General features: G+C 41.0%; 2 protein-coding genes across 4 annotated transcripts in view; one reads left to right on the top strand and one right to left on the bottom strand.

The window, feature by feature from the left end:
* ALG6 (ALG6 alpha-1,3-glucosyltransferase) overlaps positions 1-6,089 on the top strand; it is a 39,540-nt gene extending 33,451 nt beyond the window's left edge. The window contains exon 15 of the mRNA XM_080920593.1: positions 4,763-6,089. Coding sequence (XP_080776719.1) covers positions 4,763-4,960 — 198 coding nt within the window. The 3' untranslated portion in view covers positions 4,961-6,089. The remainder of the gene's footprint in view (positions 1-4,762) is intronic.
* Positions 6,090-9,696: 3,607 nt separating this feature from the next.
* ITGB3BP (integrin subunit beta 3 binding protein) overlaps positions 9,697-18,805 on the bottom strand; it is a gene marked incomplete at its 3' end in the record, with an annotated part of 53,607 nt that continues 44,498 nt past the window's right edge. The window contains exons 8-9 of one of the 3 annotated variants that reach the window (XM_080921848.1): positions 9,932-10,017; positions 9,703-9,812 (exon numbers count right to left, since the gene is read on the bottom strand). In XM_080921848.1, the coding sequence (XP_080777974.1) occupies positions 9,768-9,812; positions 9,932-10,017 (131 nt within the window). Of the gene's footprint in view, positions 9,813-9,931; positions 10,018-11,752; positions 11,800-18,805 lie in introns of those variants that run through there. The other 2 variants (XM_080921850.1, XM_080921849.1) reach the window with 2 other exon arrangements.

Below are 18,805 nucleotides of genomic sequence, written 5' to 3'. Positions count from 1 at the left end.
TGACATTTAATCAAATAAGACCTTGTGATTTTATTTAATGTGCCTCTAACTTTTCAAGTCCAGAGAACTACATCTTGTAATTTACCATTTACTAGCTCATTGAAAGTATTCAGTGAATGTAATTTTCTATTGATCATGGAAAAAAAAATCAAACAGGTTCTCCTGGTTAGTGTAGAAGTTTATATTCCACTGGGCCTGGATAAAGGAATACTGTTACCTTAAGTAGTGATATCAGGTATTCCTTGTAGGGCCTTATTCTTCGGTGCCTTCGTGACATGAAATGTGGTAGGTAGAGGTTCTGAGGCTTGGCCAAAACCATGACTTCAGGAAAGGAAAACCCAGGGCCCTGGCAGCCAGCAGCCTGCTTCCCAAAGATGTTTTGAATCTTTTGGAGGCTGGGCCTCCTCAGAGAGCAGCAGCTCCTGGTCTTGCCTTGGTTGGTGCTCACACAGAAGATACCCTTGTACTTACATGGTTTTAGGAGACATGTCCTCCTGTGAAACTTCCTAGCCTTGGAGAAAAAAACATCCTACTTGCAGAGAGCCAGTGCACGACTTTGCCAGATCCATGATTTTCTTGAGGAAAATAGTTCAGTACCGATGTTGTAAAGCTGACCCAGACGCAGCAGGAAAAGCAGAGGGAAGGGTGCTCCCATGACCGCCAATGGCAGCAGCCAGCTGTAAGGCAGGCTGTCGCCAAGCCCTATGTATTTGGGGCATCTCACACTGAACCGAAGAGCATCTTCATGCTGTAAACAGGACTAGTTCTTTCCCATCAGATAGGAAACAATCATGGAATCCCAGGAGGAAAAACTGCACGGAATAAAACAGTGTGAGTGCCATGCTGTATTTCAGTGTTCTTTATGCAGCGTGCACAGGGACCTGGCTAGGGACTGTGTCCTACTGTAGGCGATGGCACTGGAGCTGTGCAGGGCTCCCACAGCACAGCTTTGTGAGCACGTGTGCTTGGCACTGTGGAAATCAGAAACCCAGGTAAGAGCATTCAGAAGTTTCTTGAGTAGGTTTTTGCTTTTGTTGTGTTTTAGTCAAAATGCTTTAATTTTGGTGTACTCAAATCCAAACTTCCAGTTAGAATTTATTATATTAAATGAAGACAGCGGTAAAGTGTGCTCATAACACACACTTTGATGTAGAGACTCTGTAGATTAAAGTTTCTTTTCAAGAGAAATAACTTACGTTGAGAATGAAGTATAACAACATTGCATCACAATCAGTAGCGTAGATCCACGAGCGGAAGAACATTTATCTCACATGTAAGCATTGGTGCCACTTTCTGTGAACCAGCTCGTCTCCAGGGGATGACAGATGACAGAGATGGGAGGACAAGAACAAGGTTGCAGCTACTGTGGTGTCATTGTTACTCTGAAAATCTTTGCAGCCAGACTGAGCTGTGGGATTGTAATGTGGATTTTGTTTAACCAAATTAATACTTTGGGAATATACTAGAAAGTGTACCTCAGAACCGTATCATCTGTCCTCAAGTGCACACTTCAGGAGTTACTTCTGTACTTGAATGCTGTATAGTAACTGTTAGACACCTGCTGATTCTTGATGATACAACCAATGGAGAAAAACTGGTGTCAGCTCAGGCACTTTATGTGACTGTAGGTTTTTTTTTCTCAAGCTACCTTTTAAAAGTTAAAAAAAATTTCTTTTAGACTAACATAACTACATAAGTGTCTCCAGACCTTTCCTCTCCAAACTCTGCCCTTCACCCCTCCTTGATGTCTTTCAAATTCATGGCCTCATTTTTCCATGAATCCTTTATTGTGACATACACATATGCAAATACATGTATACAACTAAACACATAAACACAACCTGCTCAGTCTGAATCATGTTACTGGTAAGTTTTCAGGGACCATTTGGTTTTAGATAACAGGAGTGTGCTCTTCCCCAGGGAAGAGTGTATCTCTCCCACTCAGCATTCCTTGCCTGTACTTCTTTGGGATTGTGACTTGGGGACTTTCCCCAACCACTATTGCATGCACGTCTACTGCTGTTGTCCTTGCTCAGCGCGTGTTTCTGTAGTCTTGTTGGTCAGACTATGGGTATAGCCTGATATTACTAGGAAACATGGTATCAACAGCAAACCCTCTGATCCTCTGAGTCTTAAGAACCTTTGCAATGATCTGGAGCCTTAAGTGTGGGAGTTGTTTTATAAATTTATTTATTATGACTGGGCTCTAAAACTAAGCATACAGTTGGTTGTGGAGTTCTGTAACAATCTCCTTCTGCTCCAAAGAGAAGTCCCTTGATGAAGGGTGAGGACTGTACTCACCTATGGGTAAAAGGATAACTATTTAGACTGGAGTTAGGGATTAGGCTGGTTTAGTAAAGTGGTAGGTAGAGGATCTCCTTCAATATCCATTTCTTCACTAGTCCTGAGCATTGGCTAGGTTTCTAGTGCCAGGCATGGTATCTCTTTTGTTAGTAGGTCCAGCTAGAGAGCTGGTCACCACCAAAGTATGAGTGCCACTACTGCACCCTCAGGGCTGTGGTGTCATGGTGGCCACACTTGTAGTTCATAAGTGTCATATCTAGGTAGAACTGTTGGCTTCTTCCCTCTTTTGAAAGCTTGCAATGAGACCTTCTGAACCATGAAAACTAGTCCTTCTAAAGGAGGCTTTCAAATCGGTTCCAGCTCAGGGGCATCTGAAATGTATGGTGCCTGCAGCAATGAGGACCTCCTTCACCTCTGGGGGACAGTCAGGCTTAATAGCAACATGTAATGGTTTGGGAGTCTCTTCCACAAACCTTCACACACTCAAATGGAGGCTCCTTGGACTATTGTTTTGGTTTTTGTTAGGGGTCTTTGGCTTTGGGGTCAGCATCATCAGCCAAGCTAGGAAAATTTGATTCAAACTATGTATGTTTATGTACAGATTTACATGTTCATAGTCAGTAGTACATTCCTTAACACTTGTTCAGACTCACCGCTATTTCACTCTCCTCTCTCCTTGTCTAACTCACCCCCTTCCAGCCTGGCCATTTGCTTCTTACTGTCCTGCCTGCAGTCACTCTAGACTATGAGTCACATTTGAAGCCGGGAGTCCCATATGAGAAGAACAAGAGACTTTTGTCCTTCAGGGGTCTGAGGTCATGCTGTTTCCTAGCTCTCCATTTATCTGCACATTTCAGCTTCTTCAAGCATCTGCGTGCTCACGCACCACATTCTCATCTCTCACTGGCTGTAGAGCCGCCTGGAGTATTGTCCAGTAGTGTAAATATGCCTCCCCTAAGATCAGTTTTGAAAGAGTACTAATTAAGTAACTTCTAAAATTCTGCTTATAAATATGTATAATTAGATGACAACTCAAGTATTTGGGAGTAAGGAATTAGGCAGCCACTATACAGACAGAGACAAAGCCATACTTGTTGGAGGATGAAGTTTTAGTGTCATGTGGCATTTGGGACGGTGAAGGTCTAGAACTTATTAGTCTAAAGAATCTAACGTGAGGCCACAGTGGCTAAGAACATGAAGGACATACTTATTGCTGCCACCAGGTTCTCTAATACGTCGTGGGACACTAAGTATCCTATAGAAAAGTGTATGTACAGTTACCAACATGTGTGTTGGCCTGGGGAGATGGCTCAGGAAGTAAAGTGCTTCTGTAAAAGACTAGAGTTCAGGTTCTCAGAACTTGTGAAAGCTGGGTGAGTATGGTGGGCTGTGGAATATGGGAACCCCTGGAGGAAGTTCGCTGGCCAGACTAGCTGAACTGGTGCATTTGAAGTTCTGCATGAGATAAGAGAGTGACAGTAGACACTGTTGTCAACCTGGGCCCTCGTGTGCATGAACACACTATGTGCCCACACAAGCACATAAATACATTAAAATATACATTAAAAAGGCAGGTTCTGGGACCACTATGATGGATGATTCAGCAGGCAGACTTGCCAACAAATCTGAGTTTGACTTCTAGGACCTATGTGATGGAAGGAGAAAACTGACTCTGGCAAATTGCACACACACACACACACACATAGACACACACACACACACACACACACACACACACACACACACACACACACACACACACACGGCATGAGTGTACTCCTCCCTTCTCCCCCCCAAACCCCACTAAAACAAAGACAAAGGTTAAAAGCTTAGCTTCATATGGGAGCCCTCTGGAGAGCTTTGTCAACAGGTATTTATTATTTAAGGATTATCCTTAAATTTCTGATTGCTTGGGGTATGGCCTATGCATATGCATGGAGGTTTTTAACATCTGTCGGATAATTCTAACACAGCCAAAGCTGAGATCTCCTTATAGGACAGATTGTATACTCCTTCAGCTCCCTTCAGTTCTGTACAGAATACAGCTGCAAATCAGTTACCCAACCTGTCTAGGCCGGCTTTCTGTTACTGTGATACAGGCCAAGACCTAAGGCAGGTTGGGGAGGAAGAGCTGATTTGGCTTACATATCTGGGTTATCGCATACTGAGGGAAGGAGCTCAGGTGGAGCTGTGGAGAAGTGCTTTTCACTGACTGCTCGTCACGACCTACTCACTCTGCTTCTTACACACTCAGGATCACCTGCCCCAGTGACACCACCTCCGGTGTGTGGGAACCTCCACATCTGTCCTTTATCAAGGAAACTACAGACTTGCCCAATACCCTCTGCGGGAGGCATTTTACCCAGATGATTGTAGTTTGTGTTAGGCTGACAGGTAAAGCAGCCAGCACAGCAGCAGGACATCTGTACCGTTCAGTGACACTCTGTTTCCCTTACAGTTTCTCTCTTCAGTCATCATCATGGGCCTTCTGACCATCTCAAGTGTGACACTGGACCCTCCTCAGAGATTACCAGACTTGTTTTCTGTACTTATATGTTTTGTGTCCTGTGTAAACTTTGTATTCTTCTTGGTATACTTTAACATTGTAATCATGTGGGATTCCAAAAATGGAAGAAGTCGGAAGAAAATCGACTAGCTACATTCCTAAGCAAATGCAATCTTTTTGTTATGTATAAGTGAACATGTCTTTAGAATCATGGGATTATAGGAAAATGGTGAAAGGGCATTGTTATTTACACAAAATGTATACAGGGACCAAAGCATTTGTTTTCTAAGTACTTTTTAGTAAAGCAATTGTAATTTTGGTGATATTCACAGATATTTAAATGGTAAAGTAAGAGAAGAAAAGCCCCAGCTGGTTGTAGTAGCTCACATTTGCAGTCCCCAGTACCAGGAGGTAGAGGTAGGGATACCTAGAGTTGAAGGTCATCCCAGGTTATACATAGCAAGTTTGAGGCTAGCCTAGGCTATGAGAGACCCCTGTCTCAACAAAAGGGGGAGAGGAAAGAAGTACTTAACACCAGTATTTAATAATGGAATGTATTTTGTAAACTGTAACTTTTAAAAACTATGTATTTTATATATAGTTTTAAAATTTAAGACCAGTTAGTATACACACGGAGCTAGGTCTGCTGGTACACACTGGTCATCTTAGCTCTTGGTAGCCACAGGCAGGAAGAGCAGGAGTTTGAGACTAGCCTGAGCTACACAAAATCCTGTTTTAAAAAACAAAACAAAGTCAGACAAAGTGTGCTTTAATAAATTTAAATTTGTTGGAAGAATTAAGCAACTGGCTCGTTTGGATGCAAGTGATAAGCATCTTGTTTAGAAGTTGTATCTCTGGGCTGAAGAGATGGCTCAGTGGTTAGGAGCAGAGGCTGCTCTTTAAGACACCTGAGATCACTTCCCAGCCACCACATGGTGGCTCACAGCCATCTGTAATGGGATCTGGTGCCCTCCTCTGGTGTGCATGAAGATATACTGGTATGCATAAAATATATGTATATATGTATTCGTATACATAATATAAATCTTTAGAAGTATCTCAGGGAGTTAACATTTTTTTTGAGAAGGTACATTATGCTGTTTGAAATTAAAACTACCTAATCAAGGCCTCCATCTCCCTTTCTGTTACCTCGTTTAAGGTTTCCACTGATGTAACTGTATTCACATCATCCCTCACACTCACTGGCTTTGTCTTATTGGTAGGGTTATCCCTTCACCTGTCTCAACTGGTAAAAAGCATGGATTGTGTTTTACTTTCACAGAAAAGCTACTTCTCTAGTCTCTGGTAACAATTAAAGTCACTTTACCACTAACCTCGTTGGAGTGTATTTCTTTCACCAGAGCATTAAGTCATTAAATGGCAAATCAAAGTGATACATCAAGAACTGGTTCTGGACATGGCTATCCATAGGCTGATGCTAGAAATATGTATTTCTCAGTATGACAAAGCACATGTGCATGAGGACTTCACAGAGAGCCAGCCTTCCTGGCTGCAGAGTCAGCAGTGATATCAGTGTGTCCCTGCCCCACTGCCCAAGGCTGCGATCTGTAACGGTTCAGCCCAACAGGCAGCATCCTGGCTGCTGTTACTCGAACCTTTGTTATCTTTAATAATAATGTATCTGAGTTTAACCCAGAAATGCTGATTTCCATTAACTTTTCAGGAATTCAGTAGTGTAACTCCAAAATAAAAGTATTAAGAAGTATAATGTAATGCCAGATTCAGTATTTGTTGTGCACATAAATTCTGCCAATAAAAATACGTTTTTTCAGATGATTTAGTCTGACCATACCAAGTTCCCGTCAGCTTTAATTGAGAGTTACAATGAACAGTGTAAGTCAGTAACTCATATCCAGTAGAGACCAGCTAGAATGCACACGGAGCTAGGCCTGCTGGTACACACTGGTCATCTTAGCTCTTGGTAGCCACAGGCAGGAGGAGCAGGAGTTTGAGACTAGCCTGAGCTACATGAAATCCTGTTTTAGAAAACAAAACAAAGTCAGGCAAAGTACGATTTGTGCTTGCTGTAGGTAGCTTCCAGAGCACCAGATCCAGAAAATTCCAGTCTGTCCACCGACCTTAGGACACAGGATGTTTAATAGATACTGAGACTTAATGAAGTAAAAACAGAAGCCTCATCTCCTTCCCTGTCAGAAATGCGGATCTCTGTTCCTTTCAGATACACGCGAGAGTGAAGCGGTGATGTTGACAAGCGTGCCTTTCTCCACTCCTCACGTACTTGGTTTTACTTCTTAAAGTAATGACAAGAATAGGGTGTAGGGTCACATCATAGAAAGTATTCCATTATCATTATCCTTTCAGGTCTTAGGGAGAAGCCACAGGGAGGGAGCAAAATACTTCTCTAAGTCCAGGTGGCCAAACAGCCCAATAGGAGGGACCAGAGATGGACAGATTACAACTAAAGAATGGCTGGAAACACAATGGTTCCAGTTCTCAGGTGGTTTCCTTTCTGTTCTTTAGAGGATCAGGGACAGGTCCATCCCTCCTCCTTCCTCCATATAAACATGAGTTTTGTGTGTGGATCTTTCTGCTTTGTCCTTCATGTGGCCTCTAAGGGTGATAAAGCGAGAGTTATCTGATCTACAGTGAACAGAGCTGGTAAGTGATTCTCAGCAGACCCAGCTGTTGTGAAGGCAAATGCTCAGTGTATCAAGGAGTCAAACATACAGAAACCTCTTTAAACACATACCTACATAACTCATTACATCTGAAACCAACCTACTTCTTAACCCTTTGTTTCTAACTCAGGGTACTTTATAAAATGTTTTGGCTTGCCCCTAATTTTCAATGTTAGAACACAATGTTAGAATCTATGTTATATATTTTTATTAACATTTTAAAACATATCAGTAAGTATTCTTGATATTTCACAGACAGATATAAAAAAATCTTGCTTAAATAGTTCCTGGAAATCTAGAAGGCAGGTCGAATAGTTGATTGAACTACTACTTAGTGCCAATGTAATTTATAATAATAACTTAAAAAAATTACTTTAAGATACCAATCTGAAATGTCTCTAAGTGAAAAATGAGTTCTTTTTAAGCTTGATTTTTGTTTCACATTTTCATACAAGGCTTTTATTTTCAAAATGTAATAGAATCAAGTAATATGTTAGACTGTTTTTGTCAAACCTTAGGGCAAGTGCTGAGGGCCGAGTATAAACAATTAGAAACCATGTTACAGAGATGACTCCCCTTCTCCTCTTTATCCCGATGGCACACATTGTAACACGAACCCAGAGAATCACACATCTAAGCTAGTGCCTCAAACACCTGGAAGGGACTGTGTACTTGCCAGATAGCAAAGGCATTTTCTTTATATTCACTTAAGTTTGAATTTACCTCAAGGGGGGTTGGGGATTTAGCTCAGGGGTAGAGCACTTGCCTAGTAAGCAAAAGGCCCTGGGTTTGGTCCTCAGCTCTGGGGGAAAAAAAAAAGCTCTGAATGAATTTACTTCAAATCCAACTTATATTTAAATGTCTGTATTGATAGTTCATTTCAGTGTTTTCTAGATGTATGAAATCTTAAGAGGTTCATAATAATTTTCTCTTTAAGCATAGACAATGGTCCCTAGAGTGGAACAATATACATCTAAGACATAGGTTCCTTAATATACTTGTAAATATTCTATAAATATACAATAACCTGTAAATTAATAAGTAGCCAGAACTGTACATGGGGAAGCTGGTTCCTGGTTCACCTGGTTTAATTTGAGTTCTAATAAGTATGTTACTCTACAAAACTAGAGTCATAATTCTAGCCAGAAGTAGTAAAGTACATAGAAACATGTGATACGTAGTATGTAAGTCAAGACTCCTGTACGGCAAGACTTAAAGAGTCAAGAAGAAATGTATTATTTACATTGAGATTATCTACTGGTGTGTGCAGAAAGTTTAAATTAGCTGCAAGAAATTTTATCTAGACTTGCACCTGCCTAGTGCTACAAGTTGGTATGTACTGGGCAGATTAATTACACACATTTCTTCTGTGTCTTTAAATATGATCAGGCAGATGCAGACACTGTTCACAATGAGGGAATTTCTTTTAAGTGCCTTTGGGATATAGAAGATGGTTATTACATCATCACGAATTTCTGAATTAACATACATCACTTAAGGAATGATTTAAATGCTATTTTCCATATAATTTTGTATTTTCTTTGGACACTGATAAGCTCCCATTTGCTTACTTTTGAGTCTTCTGAGCAAGATTCACCTTCACAAATTCGTCTGGCTATTCTGACAGCATTCTTTACTTTGTGTAAGGAAATATGAGAAATACATTTGAGAGAATTTTGATACTCCAGTATGACCCACTGAAAACACAATTTAGATGCCTTTGTCTACATGCCTTAAGGGGCTTCCAGCAGGTGCTTCCTTCAACAGCTGCTGGAAACAAGAGGGGTGTGGTGACTATGACAGATTCCTAGTCAGTGTGTCCCACTGGGGCCTCCTAGTGGTGACAGAGAATCTCATTTAGACTTGGGAACAAGGTGTCAGGGAAGATAGTGGTGGAAAGGGCTGACTTGCAGGCATGTGGCTCTTCCTGCTCATCAGCAGTCAGGAGTTGTGCACTGCGTTCGATTGCTAGAACCCATGGAAAGCCAGAGGCAGTAGTGTGCACACAGACTCCCAGTGCTCACTGGAAGCTCAAGGGTATATCTATTTGAACAGGAGACCCTGCCTTAACATGACATCTGATGTCCTCTGAGCTCCATACATATGCCACGGTAAATATATACCTGCACCCACAAATACACATACAGGCAATACACAGATTTTGGCACAAAAAGGCAGTGCACAGTGGACACCTTTATTTTCTTCTATTTAGAATAATCAACACATCTTCTACCTGTCTTGTATGGCAGTCTTTCACGGACTCTTTACTTCAGTCTGGTCTGCATTCTTATGGTAGACTAGTATCCAGGTAGATTGACACAGTTGTCAGATTGAAGGTACCACTATAAAGGAGAGAAAAGCTCTCATTAAAATGTTACCACAAAGAGAGACTAGTTAGGAGACACTAGCCAAGCTAATAGTTCAATTCACTCTTTCAAAGTCATATCACAATCCCACTTACAGTGTGAGGGGAACCTAGGGCACGCACAGGGTCATAACTAGGTAGGAGAGTTGGCACTGAACATCTTATTAACACCAGACACGACACTGAAAAAAAAACAGTTCTCATTAGTCAACTCTGGTTGTTGGGAGAACTACTAAAAAAGATTTAAGGTCAACTTCAGGATCAAGCGGAGAACTCAGTAAGATTTGTTGTTTGTACAGGTAGTGGCAGTGTTCCTGCTGCACAGTAACTGGAGTCTAAGGTGCTCTGACACCTGCTGTCTTACGGCCTCTGCTGCTGGCCATCTGACTGTCTGAGTGTGCTGACTGGACCCTCCTCAGCCTCCCTTTCTGGCATTTTGTGCTTACATACTTCTTTCTGCATATTTATGCAGCCTATTGGAGTTGCCCATGGCTTTGGAGGCGGATAGGTCATTCCAGCATGTAGGAAGGTGAAGGAGGAGGCTAAGGTGAGGCCTCCCTATATCATATGGAACCCTGTCTTTTTTTTTTTTTTAAAGGAGAAACCAAAAGCAGGTTTTTAGTTCATCCATCTGCTAAGTACTGTCACTAGAGTGCATGTGGCTCTGGACAGAGGTGATGTAAAGTAAATTAGTAGGATAGTCCCACCCACCTTTAAGACATTGTCGACGCTATAAAGCCCAAGTGGATACCTCAGCTCCTCAAGTGCCGGGATTACAGCTGTGCACACTACACGAGGCCAGAGCTGGTGTGCAGCCCCCAGTCTAACTAATTTACCGTGTCACACTTTCCTGAGCCGATGTATGTCTGTTGTGAATTTTCTAGCACTGCTTTCTCTTCACTGGCACTCAAAGCAGAAAGCAATGTTTATAACCATTATCAACTTTTCCTTAGCTCTACACCTCATGAAGGGCAGAGCCCAGAACATTTACTGGCCTACATTTTACTGATATTATAGGTCATTAATTTTACACACCACTCTTTCTCTTGTGTAGTTTCACTCTCACTGTCTATTTCAAGTTCATGGGCCTTTGTTCCCTGCTGTGTGGTCAGGAGAGCCCTGTCCTTGCCAGCCAAGCTGCAGTCATGAGTATCAGGCAGGTCTGTAGTCTTCGGAGACTTGGAAATGAAGCTTTTGCCTCTAGTTTGGGGCAGTGCATGAAGTTCAAGGTTAGATTCCAGTGGACTCCACTGTGCTTTAAGACTTGGTCCATGTTAGTTGCTAACTTGTGCCAGAGAGGCTTGCTCTGTGGGACATTAGCTGCCTCTCCAGGCTGATACTGTCATCCTCATTAGAGTCACAGTATTTATGCAGCGGACCAGAACCCTTGTGTGAGTTAGTATAGCTCAAAAATGTTTTGTCCCCACATTTAAAATGTTTTAAAATCATACCACTTCTGAATGTGTTTTGAGTTTTTTAGCTATAAAAACTAGCTATAGTTGAATGCTATAAGCCCTAGAAAGGAAGCATGAGGAAGAACAACCGAGGGAGAAGTGATGAAGTAAATATACTTGAGACAGTAGCCCCTGAGGCTGTGGTCTACTCTGGGGATGGAAGCTGTCTTCACTAGGGTAAGAGCCAGAGGAGTGGATGAGATGAAGGAAATGCCCAAAGCAAGCAAGGCTGTTGCATCTACTGAAGTTCTGAACACATCATATGTGACGTGGTGATACAGTCTTTATGTTAAAGTTAGCTACTAGAAAAGGTTGTTTTTACAAGACAATATAATTGCTTTAAAGGAAAGCAACAACTGACTATTTAATTAAACCTCACAATGTAAGTAAAATGCTTGTACATGAACATAACAGTGAAATTTAACTGTGAAGATTAACTGAGTTAGAAAAGCAAGACATTACCTCAGTTCAAAATGGCTTTAAGGAATTCAAAGCTGTCAGGATGATGTTCTATATGAAAGAAGTATTTTTTAATCACAAAACTATTCTAAATAACTTGCCACACTATATGATACAAAGTAAATTGAATCAAATGAAATTAAAATAAGGTTGGGAGCTGGAGAGATGGCACAGCAATTAAGAGTTCTTGCAAAATACCCAGGTTTGGGTCTCAGTACTCATCAGGCAGCTGACAACCATCTGAGACTCCAGCTCTAAGGAATCAGACCCCTCTTCAGTACCCTGTGTGGGTACTGCATGCATGAGGTGCATTTACATACGTGATGAAAACATCAATACACATAAAATAAGCATAGATACATCTTTTTACATAATAAACAAGTTTGGGCTTCATAATTCTTATTTCAACTTCTCAAAGGCTCTACTTCAGGATATACATCTTAAAATGATAACAGCCAAAAATCTGTTGTGTGCCTTGTACATCATACCAGGGAGCCAGTATGAGCTGCTGCTATTGTTTGGTACTTCCCTATGGCACCAGAAGACTAACTCATAACAGGCATTCTGTAAACATTCAATTAATGAAGGACATAAAGAGAGCAACCATAAATATTTGAACCTTTAATCCCAGCACTTGGGAGGCAAGTGGATCTCTATGAGTTTGAGGCCAACTGATCTAAATAGGAAAGTTCTATGTTAGCCAAGACTACTACATCAGCCAACCCAAGAAAACTAAAAAAATATGTTTGAAAACATTTAGATAATTCTTTGAATCAGACAACACTTATTGTGCTACGAGGTATCTAGCTTTGATAGATAATATTTCACAGATTCTTAGTCTAAACATCTAAATATCCACTTACTCATTCATTGCACTGCACAGGGACATTGGATCTGGGTTCTAAGGTGCTCTATGTAGTTACACCTCAGCCCCTCTCCAGATTCTGGCTGAGGCTCTGGGACTGTAACTCAGAGAGTCCACAAGAAGGCCAGTAATCTGGGAGTGACAGTGTACACAGACACATGTAACAGTTGACAAGGACAAGGACAGTTGTGTTTCACCTAGGAGAATGGTGAGCTTCACGGAGGATGCCCATGTGAAACTGACTTTACAGTTAGATAAGCAGGAGACTTGGGGGCCCAGAAGGAAACAAAGAGCAGTTTAAAAGAAGGAAAACAGCAGGAGCTCAGGCATTTCTTGGGCTGCAACTAAGTGCGAATACAAATCACCCACCTACTCTTTGGAGTCTTTGACAGACAGCAAGCCACCTAACATAATTAGCTATAGAATAATGCAAACATACTTTGTTACTTATGTGTCTAAAATATATATGCCACTGAGCAATTTGATGTGAGTCTTGGGGATGGGGTTAGTTTTTCTGACTGCTTTTCAGGGTTAAAATGGAAAATGTTCACCTGTCAGGTAACAAAAAACCAATTTCTATAAATGTGCCAAGATAAGTCTCCTCCTCAGGAACAGTCAGTCTCCGTCTAGTCATTACTGTCTTTTTATAGTATTTTTATTTAATAAAACCTATTAAGGCCACCATACAAATCTCTTTACTTATGCTCTTATCTTTTAACTGATCAATTTTTATATTGCTGACACCCCTTCTTCACCATTTGTTCATTTAAAAATTCATAGTACGTGAGCTATGTCTCCAGGGAAGTGTCTATAAAATTTGTTACAGCTGGCAAATGGGTCTGAGTCAGTGGTAGCACATGACTAAATGCTTCACAGAAAATAAAATTTGTTTCTGTAGTAAGCAGAACTGTTTAAATGTTATTTATTTTTATGTTTCAAAGAAAATATATTGTGAAGTGCTGCATTGATTTAAAAGGCAACAATGTCTGTGTACATGCTGTAGAAGGGAAATTTATGAAACCTTTGCACAACTCCTTTAATTGAATTTTCCAAATCTCTCACCACACACAAATAATCAATATCTTCTGCAGAGAAAACCAGTCAGAATTATTACAGTCTTTCTTTTCAATTTTGTTGTCATCAGCACATACGAACACCTGGATATTTGTACTGTCTACTTGCAAGTAATTTACACCTTTTAACACGTAATTGCTATTAAGTGAGTCCAAAAGTATAATTTTAACATTTGGTACAGATTTCTTTCAAAAGAAAAATTATCATACATTAAAGTATAAAATTTAAATCAAGGAGGAAAATTATGTAAGAGACTTTGGAAAGCAATACCCCTGTCTGGCTGTCCTTCCATCCAGGACAGACCTGAGTGTGCACTCCCAGCAGTGGGGAGGAGTCTCTGCAGTGACGACAGACGTGAAACAATAGTTGCACTATGGACAGAGAGGTCTGACCCATGAACAGCACGAGTCCACATGAGAGCTGCCGTTAATGTGTATCTGTGATGCCAAAACTAACAGCCATCTCCAAATCTCCAAATAAAGAGAATCTTCAAACTCACATCTGAGTGCTTTTAAAACTAAAGTATCTGAGAAAAAAAGAGATGCTGCTCAGTATTTAAGATAAAAGATGAAAAGCCAAAAGGGCAGTAGTCTTCAAGAAGTAAGATTATTTGGCCAATATGATGAATATTTTTTCAAGACTGAAATGCAAGAAGTGTAACATTTGGTTAAAAATACCTTGGTGGTGGCTAAAGCGAGAGGGCAGGGTCACATCAAACTACTCTATGGTGTCAGCTTGTCCTGTAGCCTAAAGGATGTGGCTGCTTCAGACTTCAGCATCCTGTGGCCAACATGAGTTTTACAATGTAAGTTAACTAAGGAAAACAGCCTGGGTCTTTTTCAAAAGACCAGAGCTAGAAGTTCTGAAATAGTTTCTATTACAAACAGCTGAAACAATCAACTTTCTTGAACACTGTAAAGTTCAGATGGTTATGCAGCATTTGAAATATGCATTCTGCAACCTACACAATTATTCTCAAAACACAAAATGTATTTTGGACTGAAACTAACTCTCTTGATTTCTTATCTTGGCAGCTGCTCTACAATTTGCTTACATTCTTTTCAAAAACATTTTGTTTACTGGAAGTCCTCGTCACAGACAAACAATGGTGACATTTTTTAATACCTCTAGAAAAAATGAAAATGCCAAGTGCTACAGAATGCCATCTATTGACTAAGGAATATCTGTATGAGGTTGTTTTTTGTAGGGGTTGATTGTGTAAAGCAAAAACATTTCATGCCTCACCATGTGATTATAGCGTGATATTCCATCATCGGTCTCAGACCACTGAGCAGTCAGATGTCTTAGATCTTAAGCAAAACGAATTTAAAATAATTATGAAAACTCACATCTAAATTTAACAGAAAAGTCATCTTTCATTTTATTATTTCCCTAATAGTCATAAAGCCAATATTATTAAGGGAAGCGAACTTAGTCTTATATCCTGAGTAACCAAAAGAAACCTTCCTTTGTTCAAGAACCTTGAGTTTGGCAGAAGAATGCCTCTTCCTCACACAGCCTAACAAGGCACTCTGATTCAGAGGTTTAGTAGAGGTTAGTGACCTCTTCAGGTCCCCCCTCGTTCCATGGAGCCTCCTCCACAGGGCCGCCAGGTGCTGCTTCCTTACCCCATCTTCCTCTTCCCGCAGAAGAGGCTGGACGTGTGCTGAGTGAGGAGAACCAGCACGGAGGTTGGGGGCAAGGACAGCAGAAATGTTGAAATTCTCCTGCACTTGCCTGATTTAATTATTCTAGGAAAACTTTAGAGCAAACTGAAGGATTCTAAGAAGAAATGTCATCCTGCTCTGTACAGTAAGCCAGTGTCTTTGGTCAAGTCAATGATTTTTGTTTATTTGTTTATTGCCCATAATGACAGTGAAAATAACCATCTTGTAGTATTGCTGCAAAGGCCTGCTGAGCCTAGGACTAGGAACACAGTTATTACCAGTGCTCAATAATCGGTAGTTGCTTGTACTGAAGGGTGGCCTAAATATGGCAGTCAAGGGCCAAATCCACTTGCAAAGACTGCTGAGTGGCATTCATGTCATACTATTAAAACTCTCATTCTTCTACACACAACAGAGTATTATTCAGTCATCAAGAACAAGGAGGTCTCTGCTGGGCACCTGATCAATGTAGCACTCAACGGGAGCAGCCCAAGTATGGCATTTAAAATAAACGACCACTGCTGTTTAGTGGCTTGGTGGTTCCAGGCCATCCATCAAGCACACCTACAAAAACCTTAGAGCAAGTATTCTGGGATACATGGAGAAACCTGGCCATCAATACACTTCAGAACCACGAGGAAGGACCAGAAGCAGATCGACTCACTAAAGCAAGGTGATCTGCTGAGAGTCAGGGTCTGTAGAGAAACAGACACAAGTCCCCAGTATACTTGGTATTCCTTAGTGAGTACTGCCATGCTCCTATGTCCCAAGCAACCTGCAGCTCATCCTTGGAGTCCCCATCCATGCTGTGAGGTGATAAAAAGTAAACCTGTATGAGAACTTAGATTCTGGAGTTGATTTGCTGTCACTCCTTATGCTGTGGCTACAGAAAGGCAATATTGCCCCTGCCCCCAGTTTCTCAGGAGATGGAGGTCAATTCTACAGATATCTGTGTCATCCTTGAGGCTATAGTATCCCCAAGAATAGAGAGGACTCTGAGATTATGCTTAGACCTCAGATCCAAGATTGAGGTGGTAATGGGTTGGGAAAGGCAAAGATGGCTAGCCATTAAAGGGGACAGGAAGCTGCAGGCGCAGAGGACCCACTGTCCTTTCATGTTCACCTAGGCTAGGCTGAGCATACAAGGGCTAGTGTGCAGGCTTTGGCTAGGGCTTCTTTCCTTCCTCTTAGGAAAAACATTATCTTCTGTTGCCTTCTTTTCCTGTTCCAAGACTTTCTTTTCCCATCTTGTTTGGTAGACTTTCTAGAAGAACATAATAGCTTGGTTTGCATGTGGTTTCCTTACTGCAGCCTCCCACAGAAGAGGGCTGTTTTCAACTGCCCTTTGGATTTCTCTCTCATGCCATCCTAACTTTAGCCAAAACAGCTTCCTCTCTTAAGACCCTCCCAGCCCCAACCTCACTGGTCCCGCCTCTATAACTTCCCCCTCTTCTCCCCTTCTCCAGCCAGTTCTGATCACTAGTCTCACGGCTTTGCCCTACACACACACACACACACACACACACACACACACACACACACACACACACACACACACACTGCAAGCAGTACACACAGTACCACTACTGCTCCTCTATTTCCTAAGATTTGGTTGTGATTGTTTTTAATTTGACCATTACTGTTATTTTCAAGTAGGCTGGTTGATTTTTGATAGTGATTGCTTTTGGTATACTACCTTCAGGGAAGTATTAGGGATTAAGCCTGGTGCCCTGAATATGTGGGCCAAAGGGTCCAACTAACTAAGCTAGATTTGGATGGAGTCTAGCAGAAAACAACACCATAAGCTTCCTACAGCCCAGTCACTCTCCTACACTACAAACACTTCAAATGAAGAACGGGTGATTTAGGAAAAAAAAAAAAAAAAATCAACCGAGGATTTAACTCCAGATGTGCAAGTCTCAATGCAAAAACACAAGAAACATGAAAACCCAAGGCATAATGATTTCTCCAAAAATCATTTATCCCACAGTAATGCCCTTTAATGGGAGTGAATTATATGCAATCCCAAAGACTTAATTCAAAAGAATGATTATAAATTATTCAAAGATTTCAAAGAAGTCACAAACTCCTGAGTGAATTATAAGAGAACACACATAGCTAAAAGAAATAGAGGAGTCTGGTGCTAATGGATGGATCAGTCCATTTAATCCCAGCACCCACATAAAACCCAGGCAGGGCAGTGCCTGGATTCCCAGTACTGCAAGGGGAGAGACAGGTAGATCCTGAGAGCCTGCTGGCCTGTCTGAGAAACCAGTGATCTCCAGATTTAGTAAACGCCTGGTTTCAAAAAATAATACAGAGGAGCTGGAGAGGTGTTCAGCCGTGAAGTGTACTTGTTGCTCTTGCAGAGGACTTGGGTTTGATTTCTAGTACCCATATGAGGCTCACAGTCACCTGTAACTCCAGTTCCAGGGGATCTAATTCCCTCTTCTGCTCCCCTGGACACTACACTGTGCACATGTGGTACATACATACAGACCAAATACCCATATAATATACATAAAATAAATATAAAAATAAAAAATGAGATGGAGTGTGATAGAGGAAGATACCTGGTGTTGACCTCTGGCCGTCAAATGAACATACACAGCTATGTGCACACATATATACTACATGCATGTACAAAAAACAAAAACAAAAAATCAAGCTAATGCAGGATATGAAAGTGGAATTAAAAACAAAACAAAAGCCAAGTAAAATGCAAGAAATTTGAAGTTCATTATATCAAATAGGGATCTAAGGCAGACCAATAGGTAGAACAGAACAGGAGGAGAACAGAATGCCAGGGATTGATAAGAAAGAGAGATGCATTGGAGTATGCAGACAATGACAAAGATGAGTTAATAAGAAAGGATAAACATAATGCAGAAAACCCTATGAAAAGACCAAGTCTATAAATCATGAGGAGGAAACGGAAAGACTGTTTGCTATAATTGAAGAAGTACTTTCCATGATTCAAACAGGCTAAAGGATTTCATGACACACAGCTAGGCACTTTATAGCTCTCTTGTTCCCACCCAGTGGATTTGGGCCATACACATAGGCCAGTGCTTGACACTAGATACTTCAAGGAATTCACTAGAACAAAGAAAAAGATAAACTCATCCATGATGCTACAGGAAAGAATAAACCACATTAGAACATAGTTTAGCAAGTAAAGATTATGAAAACCTCAAAAACTACAAAAACAAAAAAAAATCAACAAAACAGCAGAAATACAATAGTTTAGATCCCTAGTAGCCATGTAAATGCCAAGAGCATATGGTGGCTCACCTGAAATGCCTTTCAGCAATAATTCTGAATAGTAATGGTTTTAATGCCTTAATCAAAAGACACAGACTAGCAGGTTGATCCATCTGTTTGTTGTCTCTAAGAAACACACTTGACTATTAATATTTAGGCTGTGCAAACACGGAGACCAGAGTTTAGA

Source organism: Micromys minutus (assembly GCF_963924665.1).
Source record: "Micromys minutus genome assembly, chromosome: 9".
Lineage (NCBI taxonomy): Eukaryota > Metazoa > Chordata > Mammalia > Rodentia > Muridae > Micromys > Micromys minutus.
The sequence above is the reverse complement of the archived record's forward strand: the minus strand, read 5'-3'. Positions and strand labels throughout refer to the sequence as shown.